Genomic DNA, 13324 nt, shown 5'->3' with positions numbered 1-13324 from the left:
ACTTGTATTCTTTATCTTCAGAAACTGGTTTAAATTTGAATGTGGACCATGTTTTCAATGATCCAGTCAGAGCCTTTCAGGATTTAACAGTGATTTACAAAAAGTACATACTTTATGGTCTGAAATGATGCATTATACACAGTTTATAAACTGTGACCAATACCATACTCAAAACCCTTCATTTGAGAAAATAAAGGCTAGCTTTGCTAAAATCATTTTTCGTCTTATGAAGGACACACTACCTCAATTTTCTTCCCATTGTTCGAAAGTCTTGTCCTGTTCTTATGTTCCTAGGTTCTGCAGCTCAGCTATCAAGAGTGTGTGGAGGCAATCTGCTTCCAGAGCTTCAGAAATGCTCCTTTGACTAGCACCAGAAAATACTGGCAGCAACTCACACATTTGACATTCCCTCAATTACAGAGAGCTGCTACAGTTTCTCATTGGCTCCTCAATGGGCTTAGGTTGGGAATGGAGTAGTGCTGAGTATGGTTCTTAAATATTAAATAAAGCTGCTAAGACTACGTCCTGGTGAGCATGTCTCAGACTTTACTACTTTAAAATTAATAAACTCTACATTGAAAACAAAAAGAAAGATAAAGATAATATAATTTAATTATTTTTCTGATAGACTGTCACAGAAACAATGGGAAGAGAAAAAATAGGGTAGCACAAAACCATGATTCTTGCATATTAATGAGGGTAGGAAATTAACAAAACTACCCTGTACTTTGATATGTACTTTTTTTTAAAGTATTAAAAGGACTGCATTTCATTAATTTCACAGTTGGATAACTGGGCTAGTTTATCATATATAAATGAAGAACTAAACAGAAAAAAGCAGCTCTTTGGCTCCAGAATGAGAAAAATAAATATTTTTCTTGTGATAGTGTAAGTTATAGGATCGTATTTGCATCATGTGAGTACTGTAGTGATACAAGCTTTAGTTAGATTATTATGGATTGAGTTCTACAATACAAAAGCAAGCCGATGTTAGAAATACTAGTTGTGCAAACATCAATAGCTTACCACCAAAACTAAACTATTTTAATTTAAAGATAACAATTAATTTGTAGACTATAGTCAAATTACACACAAAAGCTTCTCAAGAAATGGTCTCATTTTCTTGTAACGTGCTCTAATCTTTTCAAGTAAACCAAAATTAAATAAACATTAAGTAAATTAATCCATGTGTTTTATGTCTGATTTCTGAAGCCATTTCATGAGAAAGTAAAATAATTTCAGAATTCCTATCAAGAGATTAAAAAATATGCTTGTTAATCTAGCCACAAATCAATACGAATAATCGTTGTTTCATCATGGGATGCAACATACAAATCTGTATATGTGAAACAAATGTTAAATTGGAAAAGAATGCATTTTTTGATTAAGGGAATTAAAGGCAAAAGATGCTGCGACCAACAATGCATCATTCCAAATAGTAATAAGATGCTGATTTGTTCCTTCATTCCACCGAATTCTTTAGCTAAGCTATGTTGCTGCAGGCATCATGAATAGCGGGCAGGTGCCTCTACCTGTGGAGGGGGGAGGGGAGAGAAATCAGATGAACAAGTCTCCACTAAATTGTTCTTGTGCACAGTACTTCATGTGCATCAATACCGGAGATAATCTGGGATAATCAGGGTGTCCACTATACCCTAAGATAAAAGCAAAATACTGCGGATGCTGGAAATCTGAAACAAAAACAAAAATAGCTGGAAAAACTCAGCAGGTCTGACAGCATCTGCGGAGAGGAATACAGTTAACGCTTCATCAGAACTAAGGAAATTGAGAAATGAGGTGAAATATAAGCTGATTGAGGGGGGGTGGGACAGGTAGAGCTGGATAGAGGGCCAGTGATAGGTGGAGGCAAAGAAGAGCTTGCCAAAGATGTCATAGACAAAAGGACAAAGGGGTATTGATGGTGGTGATATTATCTAAGGAATGTGCTAATGGTGACATTAAGGGTAGAAAGCAGGACAAGCAAGTGGCAGATGGTCCTAGTGGGGGTGGGGTAGGGTGAAGGGATCAAAATGGGCTAAGAGGTGGAGATAAAATGTTAGATCGAAATAAATTTAGAAATAGGTGGGAAGAGAAAAATATATTTTTTAAAAATTATGAATTATTGGAAAAATGGGGATCGGAAAGGGGGTGGGGATGGAGGAGAGAGTTCATGATATGAAGTTGTTGAACTCAATGTTAAGTCCGGAAGGCTGTAAAGTGAACACACACTCGACCTCTCCCTCCAGCAGCATTGACTCACCCTATCTCTAAGCTGTCCTTGGCCCCATTTTCATTTTATTCTTTGTCTCATCCGACGCCTCAACAAGAAACTTTGTCTCTTTCTTTCAGGTGCAAAGGAACACAAGCTCCAACAACTCATTGACACCAACGCCCATCCAGGACCCTCCACCCCTGCCTGTCCCTCTGACCCCATCCCATCTTCCAATCCCAACCCCGGCTGTATATTCGCCATAGCCCCTGACCTTCCCCTCTCTGATGCTGAATGTTCAGTGCTCAGCAAAGGACTCAGTTTCATACCCTTACGCCCACACTTCAATGAATTTCGGGCTCGGCATGATATTGAACTCTTCTTCCGCCGCCTTCATCTCCGTGCTTACTTCTTTGGGCAGGAATCCTCTCCATGTTCAATGGATCCTTTTACCCGCCTCCGATATTCTCCCTCCACCTGGACCCCTCCCTCTGGATTCTTTCCTGCTCTTGATCTTTTCATTGAGAACTCTCGGCGTGACATCAGTCGTCTCAATTTCTCTGCTCCTCTCACCCACTATAACCTGCCTCTTTCTGAACTTGCTGTACTCCATTCTCTTAGGTCCAACCCTAACTTTGTCATCAAACCTGCTGACAAGGGTGGTGCTGTTGTTGTCTGGCGCACTGATCTCTACCTCGCAGAGGCTGAGTGTCAACTCACAGACACTTCCTCCTACCTCCCTCTGGACCATGACCCCACCACTGAACATCAAGCCACTGTTTCCAGGACTGTCACTGATGCAACTCCAGCATGATGCCATCCCCAAACACATCTTCCCTTCACACCACCCCCCCAACCCCCCCGGCGGCTTTCCGCAAGGATCCTTCTCTCCGGGACACCCTGGTGCACTCCTCCATCACCCCCTACACCTCAACCCCCTCCCACAGCACCTTCCCATGCAACCGCAGAAGGTGCAACACCTGCCCCTTTACTTCCCCCCTCCTCACCGTCCAAGGGCCCAAACACTCCTTTCAAGTGAAATAGCGCTTCACTTGCACTTCCCTCAATTTAGTCTACTGCATTCGCTGTTCCCAATGCGGTCTCCTCTACATTGGAGAGACCAAACGCAGACTGGGTGACCGCTTTGCAGAACACCTTCAGTCTGTCCGCAAGCATTACCCAGATCTCCCCGTCGCTTGCCATTTCAACACACCACCCTGCTCTCATGCCCACATATCCGTCCTTGGCCTGCTGCAATGTTCCAGTGAAGCTCAACGCAAACTGGAGGAACAGCACCTCATCTTCCGACTGGGCACTTTACAGTCTTCTGGACTTAATATTGAGTTCAACAATTTCAGATCACGAACTCTCTCCCCCAAGCCCACCCCCTTTCCGATCCCCCTTATTCCAATCATTTAATTTTCTTTTTACAAATATATTTTTCTTTTCCGACCTATTTTTAAATTTATTTCAATCTATTGTTTCATCTCCACCTTTGAGCCCATTTCAATCCCTTCCCCCTACCCCACCCCCACAAGGGCCATCTGCCACTAGCTTGTCCTGTTTGCTACCCTTAATGTCCCCATTAGCACATCCTTTAGATAATATCTCCGCCGTCAACACCCTTTTGTCCTTTTGTCTATGACATCTTTGGCAGTCTCTGCTTGGCCTCCACCTATCACTGGGCCCCTATCGAGCTCTACCTGTCCCACCCTCCACTACCAGTTTATATTTCATCTCATTTCTATATTTTTTAGACCTGATGAAGGGTCATACGGACTCAAAACATCAACTGTATCCCCTCCACAGATGTTAAGAAACAAAAGGTGCGTCCAGAGGAAGTGTGAATGGCAGGTTAGCAGCCATCTGAACACAAAGTCTTTTTGTCACATAATCTCTTCTGCTCCTCACCCTTCCATTTTGTCCTCCTTCCCACCGTCCCTCCTTTCACTTACTCAAAACCAATTGCATTACTAGCTTTTCTCAGTTCAAATGAAAGGTATAGACCTGGAACATTAACTCTGCTTCTCTCTCCAGAGATGCTGCCAGACCTGCTGAATATTTCCAGAATTTTCTGCTTTTATTTCAGATTTCTAGCATACATAGTATTTTGCTTTTGTAGCTATTGCTTTTAGTCTGTTAGTCAAGCAGGGCCTGGGAGAGAGGGGTGCAGATGGTCCTAATCACCAGGATCTGTACCTCTGGGGGGCCCTGGCTCATTGGCCAAGTGGCCTGTCAATCTGGATGGTCAGTGTCCAAAGCAGCCAGTCCAGCACGTAAATCATCCCGATTGACAGGCTAATCGACCAACGATTGCTGTTGATCTGAACAGCAGCAATCATTGGTACCAGATTCCTTTCTCACCTCGTGGATTTCTGTTTGGGCCTGGTCATCGTGGAATGCTGCTTCTTTAATCTTCAGACCTGCCTGGAGTACAAGCAAGTTGGTGACAGTCATTTTGAAGCTCTTAGAATCATTTGGATGGTTGTTTTTCGAAATAGAAATGGGAAAGAACATGTGAAGGAACAAGGTAAGGCCTGTGATTCTGTACACGGTAAAGCGCCTGGTGCCTCACCTTTCCAGCCTTACCCAATCTTCCTCCCTCACTGGTGTGTGGGCGCTTGCCCCTTCAGCCACTGCCCTTGGTGTTAATACAGAGTTCCACCACATTTCTGTATCCTGTGAAAAATTATTTCAGCTCCATCTCATCTGTATAATGAGGCAGGTTCTGAACAAATATTGGATTGTAAGCTGTGTTTCTGTACCCCCCGGTTTATTTTCACTGCGACCTGGCCTTGGGCTCTGTGGTGGCATTTGCTGATCATGAGGCCTTGGGGATGGAACCTGTTTTTCTGATTTTGTCTCTGGTTGGGGCTGTGGTGTTGGGGGGGGGTGCTTTGACAACATGAGGTGCAATTCCAGTTATGGGGATGATCCCTCCTGATCTCAGTCCACACACACACACACACACACACACACACACACATCGAAGCTTTTTGTCTTGCACTCATCAGGGCACTTCACAAGAATACCATTGTAAGGGGAAAACAACAATTTATATTGTTTGAGAACAGAGTTCTGATTAGTTGGCAAGTGGACTCTGATTGGTCGAGGCATTGCCATGGAGAATGCACTAGTGATGGTGACTGACAATTAACTGCCAAGCATTGTTTGAAATTTAAACCAGGCAACCTGACCCCGATTGGTCAAAGCATTGCCCTGAGGAATGATTCAGTGAATGGCTGTCGCTTATTCTGTTCAGCTGAAACAGGCACAACGTGTGTACATGTTCTTTCTTTCCGCAAAGAACAGGGCCCTGTGTATTAATATATGCAGCTTCCAGTATACACAAATGCGCCACATTGTGAGCTTGGCTGACAATCTTAAATTGGTTGTCAGCGTAATTCTTAGCACGCTGAGGATTATTTAGCAAATGGTTATCCAATCATACAATCACAATTTTTTTTTTGAAATTCTTATTTAATGTTGTGCCAAACCAGATCTCAGGCAACTGCTGCTGAGTTTCCTGCTGAAGGGGAATGAGAGGCTCACAGAGGTCTGATTGCTTTTTGGAGGGCTGACAAAAGAGTTTAATTTTGCTCTAATAAAAAACAGAAAGTGTTGGACATGCTCAGCACATCTGGTGGCATCTGTGCAGAGAGAAACAGAGGTCAGTAACTCTTCATTAGAATTAGAGTGTATCGTGGATCTTAAGCATTGACTCTGATTCCTCTCTACAGATGTTGCATGGACCACTGAGTATTTCTAGCATTTTCTGTTTCTATTTCAAATTTTCAGTATCTACAGTGCTTTGCTCTCCTATTATATGCTCCATGCTGGACATTTATAAGTGGTTAGTTTCAATTTAAAATGACAAAATTATTTATCACTCAATGCAAAATGTAATGTTTCTGTTAACATTAGTTGGTGTTAACTTGCTGGAAGGTTTTGCTATTTTTAAACTTGGAAGCGAAACTGGGAGTTATGCACCAATAGAAAATGTCATTGTTAGTTTTAGATATTCTCATTTGTATATGGGATTGATCATACAGTGCTTGTGAGGTTCAAGCCTTTGGATGTTGCAATGGGTCTGGTTCAAAGAAGCACAGATGATTGCATATTATGAATGACCAAGTTGTGAGTAATTGTCTGACAAAGCTGTGGTTGTGAAGTGTATCATACTGAAGCCTGAGCTTTCGATGGGCTTTCTAAATGGAGGCATAGAGTACAAATGTCAAGAAATTTTGCTAAACCTATATAAAACAGTTCGACCCCACTGCCAATTCTGGGCACCTAGAGGATGTGAGGTGTGGGCAGGGGAGGGAGGATTTGGGGGCCTGGAAACAGGAAAAGCACCAGGACCCATGATTTCTCTCCCTGGCCCTGTAGCCAAGATTACAACTATACTGATAAATCAGTTTACCTCCCAATCCAGAGGCTGAAGAGGAAATAAAGTGATTAAGTCTCCATTCTGTTACTCACTTGAGCTGCTGTGGTGTGATCTGTTACTGGTGCAAGCTGTACATATTGCACCTGGATGTCACTTCCCTGTAGAGGTGATCCATCTACTCCACTGGCTGGGTGTTCAGCAGAAGCTACTGCAATTAACTGTGCACCTTGCAACACCTACAAAATACAAAAATAATGACTAAACATAAGTATATTCACTGTATTAGTTTAATATACTTTCAAGTCAGTCTTTTATCTAAACATAGAGATAAAAACAAAAAACTGCAGACGCTGGAAATCCAAAACAAAAACAGAATTACCTGGAAAAACTCAGGAGGTCTGGCAGCATCGGCGGAGAAGAAAAGAGTTGACGTTTCGAGTCCTCATGACTCATGACTTGGGTCATGAGGACTCGAAAAGTCAACTCTTTTCTTCTCCGCCGATGCTGCCAGACCTGCTGAGTTTTTCCAGGTTATTCTGTTTTTGTTTTTTTTTAAACATCATTGCCAAAATACTAGATAAATAAAAGAACGCTGTGAACAAAAGTACATGAAAGAAAGGTTACTTTGCATAATTTAAGATGCTGATATTAATACATTTTACATTAGATAACTCATGTTAATGATTGGGTTTGGCTGAGGTACATTTTGAATGTACTGATGGCTATTTTAACAGATAAATAAATTAATTTATTAATGTTAAGTTGAAATATGAAAATCTTTGTTCAGAGGCTGATTGAAGTCAATAGCCATTGCAGCACAGAAGGAGGCCATTCAGCCCATTTAATCAAGCCTGAAAGCTCCATCACCTCAAAGTGATTCAATCATGAAGCTTTCAGGTCTGGAGGAAGATGTGCTGCCATTGCGCCACGAGGTCTACAGGTCACAAGAGACCTACACAAGGACTGCTGCAAGATTATCCATAATTACTTAGTTGACTAGCCAAAAGAAAAGTAAATCAAATGTAATTTTTTGAAGAAGTGGAAAGAGATAAATATTAATAAAATTCTGTCAAAAACTTAAAACTCTGCAGTAAGCGACAACACTGGAAGCTTCATCACGATGATATTCTGCTCTTTGAGACTGGTACACTATTTGCGTATGGTATACAAATCATAAAATATGTGGAGTTGAAGTTTATTTGTGTTCCTTTTGTGAATCTTGTTCAATATCAAGAAAATGAAACTTTCCCAAAAGTTATTGGCTTGATTTTCCCAGCGCTAAAGCACCATCTTTTCCACCCATTGTACAAATAGGTACTTGAATGGAAGGCACTGCCTAAGCAAGGTAGGACAGAAACAAAGGGCAGAATTGTCCCAGATTTGCACAAAGTGTAGCAGTGGGTAGGAAAAAAGTTGCTTTACCCACTGGCCGCAATGGTGGGTATTTGCACCGTATCATCCCAGAGACTGCCTCCTCAGCCCTCACCATCTTGAGACCACTTGCACAGATCAATATGCCCCCACACACACCCTGGGATACCCCCCTTCCCCGTACAGCCCTCACCCTGTAGCCTCTTCCCCTGCCTGAGGTCACTTCTCCCCCTTCCCCAAGCAAGCCCTTGCCATGCAGTTGTTGAAAAGCCATCCCCGTCTTACAGCTGGTCTGGTAGGTAGAGACCTGCCCATGAGCTCCCTTGAAAGTGATGTGGTGCTGACTGCGAAGCCTGGCACTGATGACCGCGAGTGTCACCTGAAGCAAGATAGGCAAACAAACCTTGAAGTCCCGAGCAAAGTGCAGCTCGCCAGCGCACATTGCTTATATACAGTTGTGACACACGTTGGTGTGCAATCACGCCGATGTGCCCGGATGATCCAGCGTGGGGGCATTTTACCAGCACGCAGGGCTGATAATGAGATGCTAGAGTATTGAAATTAGGTTCCCGACGTGTGGCGGTGGGAAATGCAGCCCCTCCATTGAGGGGTAGAGCAGATGATCGCAAACTGGTTTCACAACGGCGTGAAACCGATTTTTGGCTGTCTCATCATATTGTTCCCACCCCCGATGCCAACAGGGCCAGAAAATTCCAGCCAAAGCTTCATGTAACTTTACCATCTTGGTTACAAAGCAACATTGGCAGGGATCCCAAAAGTTACCTGGACTTTTGTCCCAGAGAATATGTATGCTGATTGGGGATGGGTTAAAGAAAGGATGGAAACAATTTATGGGGATTTACAGATCTGTTAAGGTACATGAGGTAACTTGGTTATTAATATTTCACAATATAACCTGTGGACTTAATACATCACATTTTGAAAAATTCTTCACTGGAAACAGCTGGGAGACTGAAAGCATGTCATGTCTATGATATGTAGAGATAGAACATGGCATAAGCGTCCTCCGGAAGCCTACATTCCCTTTCCAAAACTTGATATACTCTATGATGTTGTTATAGCAGTTTTCCATTAAAAAAATAAGTTCTATCAGGAAAATATAATAAATTAATATTTTATATATATTTCAACCAGGTTATTAATTTGTTAACATGAGCTGTGACTTTAAACAAAATTAACATTAAGGATATATTAAATTAACTTCAGTAAAGTATCTGAATTTACTTGCCTACATTTCATATAACTTGTTTCTTATGTCAATGTTTTATAAGCAATAATGCTTATTAAACAGCACTTAACTCAAATCCAGATGTTCATAAAACAACTGGGTGTTGCAGTAAAATAATAAAATGCCATGTAGTTCTACCACCAGACAGGTAGAAGGGTGGTGAAACCGAACAGCAATCATAGTTGAAGGCAGTATAATAAAAAAAATGTGGAAATGAGTATTAAAAGAAATAACCATGAAAATGAACAAAGCAGTCTACAGGATTGATGTCCCAATTGCAGGACTAAACCAACACACCAAGGTCAAAATGTAAAAAGCATGATGGTAACCATAGAGATAAAAACAAAAAAACTGCGGATGCTGGAAATCCAAAACAAAAACAAAAACAGAATTACCTGGAAAAACTCAGCAGGTCTGGCAGCATTGGCGGAGAAGAAAAGAGTTGACGTTTCGAGTCCTCATGACCCTTCGACAGAACTTGAGTTGGGACTCGAACTCAAGTTCTGTCGAAGGGTCATGAGGACTCGAAACGTCAACTCTTTTCTTCTCCGCCGATGCTGCCAGACCTGCTGAGTTTTTCCAGGTAATTCTGTTTTTGTTTTTATGATGGTAACCATGATTGCCTTGTACCATCTTTTGTAATTTAATCTCTCCCATTTTCCACATTATCACAGACCTTCCCTTTTGTTCTGTTCCTCCCCTGCCCCCTTTCCCTGGCTCTGTATTTGCTTCAAAGCTGTTATATCTCTAATGTTTTCCAATTCTGATGAAATGCCATTGACCTGAAATGTTAACTCTGTTTGTCTTCACAAATACTGCCAGATTGATTATTTCCAACATTTTCTCTTTTTATCTGATTTCCAGCATCTGCATCATTTTACTGTCATACTGATTTGGAATTAAGAGTTCAGCTGCTTTTAAAGAACATAAGAAACAGAAGCAGGAGTTGGTCACTCAGCTCTTCGAGCCCGCTCTGCCATTCAATGAGATCATGACTGATCATCTACTTCCAACATAATTTTCCTGCACTATCCCCGTATCCCTTGATGTTTTTAATATGTAGAAATCTATTGATCTCAGTCCTGAACATAGTTTACGACAAAGCCTCTACAGCCCTCTGGGGCAGGGAATTCCAAAGATTCACCACCCTCTGAGTGAAGAAATTCCTCCTCATTTCAGTCTTAAGTGGCCTATCCCTTATTCTGAGACTGTGTCCCCTGGTTCGAGACTTCCCAGCCAAGGGAAGCATCTTTCCTGCATCTACCCTGTTGAGCCCTGTAAGCATTTTATATGTTTGAATGAGATCACCTCTCATTCTTCTAAACTCCAGAGAACAAAGGTCCAGTGTATTTAATCTTTCCTCATAGGACAGTCCCTCCATCCCAGGAATTAATTTAGTGAACCTTTGTTGCATTCCTACTTTGGCAAGTATATCTTTCCTTAAGTAAGGAGATCAAAACTGCACACAATATGCCAGGTACGGTCTCAACAAAGCTCTCTATATAATTGCAGTAAGGCATCTTTACTCCTATACTCAAATCCTCTTGTAATAAAGGCCAACATACTATTTGCTTTCTTAATTGCTTGCTGCACCTGCATGTTAGCTTTCAGTGACTCACGAACAAGAATATCCAAGCCCCTTGAAGTTCAACCCAGCCTCTCATCATTTAAGAAATACTCCGTTTTTTTTGTTTTTCCTACTAAAGTAGATAATCTCACATTTCTTCATCTGCCAAATTTTTGCCCACTTGCTTAGCCTCACCAAATCTCCTTGAAGCATCTTTGCATCCTCCTCACAATTCATAATTCCACCTAGTTTTGTGTCATCTGCAAACTTGGAAATATTACATTTAATCCCCATATCTAATCATTGATACAGATTGTGAATAGCTGGGGCCCAAGCAGTGACCCTTGCAGTACCACACTAGTCACAGCCTGTTAACCTGAAAATGACTCATTTATTCCAACACCTTGTTTTCTGTTTATTAACCAGTTCTCAAACCATGCCAGTATATTCTCCCCAATCCCATGAGCTCCTGGACCTCATCAAAAGCTTTTTGAAAATCTAAGTATACCATATCTAACGGTTCCGCCTTTTCTATTCTGCTAGTTACATCCTCAAAAAACTCCAAGAGATTTGTTAAACACGATTCCCCTTTCATAAATCCATATTGATTCTGCCCAATCCTATCATTATTTTCTAAGTGTCCTATTATCACATGCTTTATTATAGATTCTAGCATTTCCCCTACTACTGGTGCCAAGCTAATAGGTCTGTAGTTCCCCGTTTTCTCTCTCCCTCCTTTCTTAAATAGTGGGGTTACATTTGCCACCTTCCAATCTGCAGAACCATTTCAAAGTCTATAGAAGTTTGAAAGATGAGCACCAATGCATCTATCATCTCTGCAGCTGCCTCTTTCAACACTCTGGGATGGAGATCATCAGGTCCAGGGGATTTGTCTACTTTAGGTCCCACTAATTTCTCTACTACTATTTCTATACTAATATTGATATCTTTCAGTTCCTCATTTACACAAGATCCTTGATTCTCCATTAGTTTTGGGAGGTTTTTTCGTATTTTCCTCCATGAAGACAGACACAAAGTATTTGTTTAGTTTCTCTGCCATTTCCTTAATCCCACTGTAAATTCTCCTGACTTCGCTTATAGTGGACCCACATTTGTTTTTGCTAACCTTTTCCTTTTTAATACCTATAGAAGCTTTTACAGTCTATTTATATGTTTCTCACAAGTTTACTCTCATATTCTATTTTCCTTTTCTTAATCTTTTTCTTGGTCCTCCTTTGCAGGATTCTAAAATGCTCCCAATTCTCAGGCTTACCAGTTTTTTTTTTGGTCATTTTATATACCTCTTTCCTAGTTTTACCTCCGTCATTGGTGCCAACATGGACCACGACCACTGGATCCTCCCCCTCCCAATGCAAATTCCTCTCCAGCCCTGAGTAGATATCCCAAACTCTGGCACCGTGCAGGCAACACAGCCATCTAGACTCATGCTCTTGACTACGGAGAACAGTATCTATCCTCTTGACTATATTGTCTCCTATCACTACTTCATTCCCCTTTACTCCCCCCAACTTGAATGGCATCCTTCACCATGATGTCATGGTCAGTCCGCTCATCCACCTTACAGTCCTTCCCCTCATCCACACAGGTAGCAAGCGCCTTGTACCTGTTGGGCAAAGTCAGGGGCTGAGGCTCCGCCATCACTACATGCTGGTTCCCTTATCCTGCCTGACTTGCAATTACATCCTCCTGCTTCTGACCACTGAGGTCAACACTGGTAGCATGGCAGCCGCCATGGAGATCTTGGTTCAGGACATCGCTCCTGCATTGCTCCGTGGGCTCAACTCCATCGCTGATGCCATAGTTGGCCTCCAACAGTGTGCATGCAAGAGGGATGCTGGGCAGCTCGATCTCACTCCGGCTGCCCCTTCTCCTCAAGAAGCCAGCCTGGAGCCCTGGGGCACCCATAGGGAGGAGGATCGGCATCTGCATACCACGGGGCCATCAATCCAGGTAACTCCAGGAGTGTCCAGCCCATCCAAATCCCCCCTTCCTGTCAACTCAGCAGCTCCAGTCCCATAGGCCAAGCAGGCTGCCACTACCACACAGCAGGACCCTGAAAGCAGGCCGGGGCCTTCCATGCCTCGGCCTTCCGGAAGGCGCCTGCCAAGGTCATCACAGACAGGGCATCACAGTCAGCAGGCTGCCTCCACCTCTGCTGTGGAGGTCCGGGGAGCACCAAGATGAAGCGGCAGGGTTAGGAAGGTTAAGAAGAATTAGTTGCACAGCCTGGGCACAAGTATTAATCACTTGTACATACTGTTCACTATTGTCAATAAACTTCCAAGAATGTCCCCCTGCCTTTGGCTCCTTGTTCTGATGAGCAGTGTTTGTGCCACTCAGATGCGAAACCTTTCTGCACAAGATAAAGGCAGGTGTCTCCATCCAGGCCTCTTCCCTGTGCTCTGTACAGCCTTCAGATTAAAGTGATGGTCTGGCCTCACACTCCCTGGACACATTATTGATGCCTAAACCTTGATGGTGCTTGTCATTGCTGCCAGAGTGTAGTGGGCAGGTGTC

At 42.5% G+C, this 13324-nt stretch overlaps 1 protein-coding gene across 5 annotated transcripts in view; it reads right to left on the bottom strand.

Moving 5' to 3' along the window:
* Positions 1-13324, bottom strand: part of LOC121280341 (BTG3 associated nuclear protein) — a 281633-nt gene that overhangs the window by 14861 nt on the left and 253448 nt on the right. For 4 of the 5 annotated variants that reach the window (XR_005943600.1, XM_041192229.1, XM_041192230.1 and 1 more), the window contains one exon: positions 6692-6835. Coding sequence is in view for 4 of the 5 variants with exons in the window: in XM_041192229.1 (XP_041048163.1) it covers positions 6692-6835 (144 nt within the window). In the remaining variant the exon portion in view is untranslated. Of the gene's footprint in view, positions 1-1280; positions 1533-6691; positions 6836-13324 lie in introns of those variants that run through there. The other variant, XM_041192231.1, reaches the window with a different exon arrangement.

The sequence above is a fragment of the Carcharodon carcharias genome, chromosome 7, assembly GCF_017639515.1.
Source record: "Carcharodon carcharias isolate sCarCar2 chromosome 7, sCarCar2.pri, whole genome shotgun sequence".
Taxonomy (NCBI): Eukaryota; Metazoa; Chordata; class Chondrichthyes; order Lamniformes; family Lamnidae; genus Carcharodon; species Carcharodon carcharias.
The sequence above is the reverse complement of the archived record's forward strand: the minus strand, read 5'-3'. Positions and strand labels throughout refer to the sequence as shown.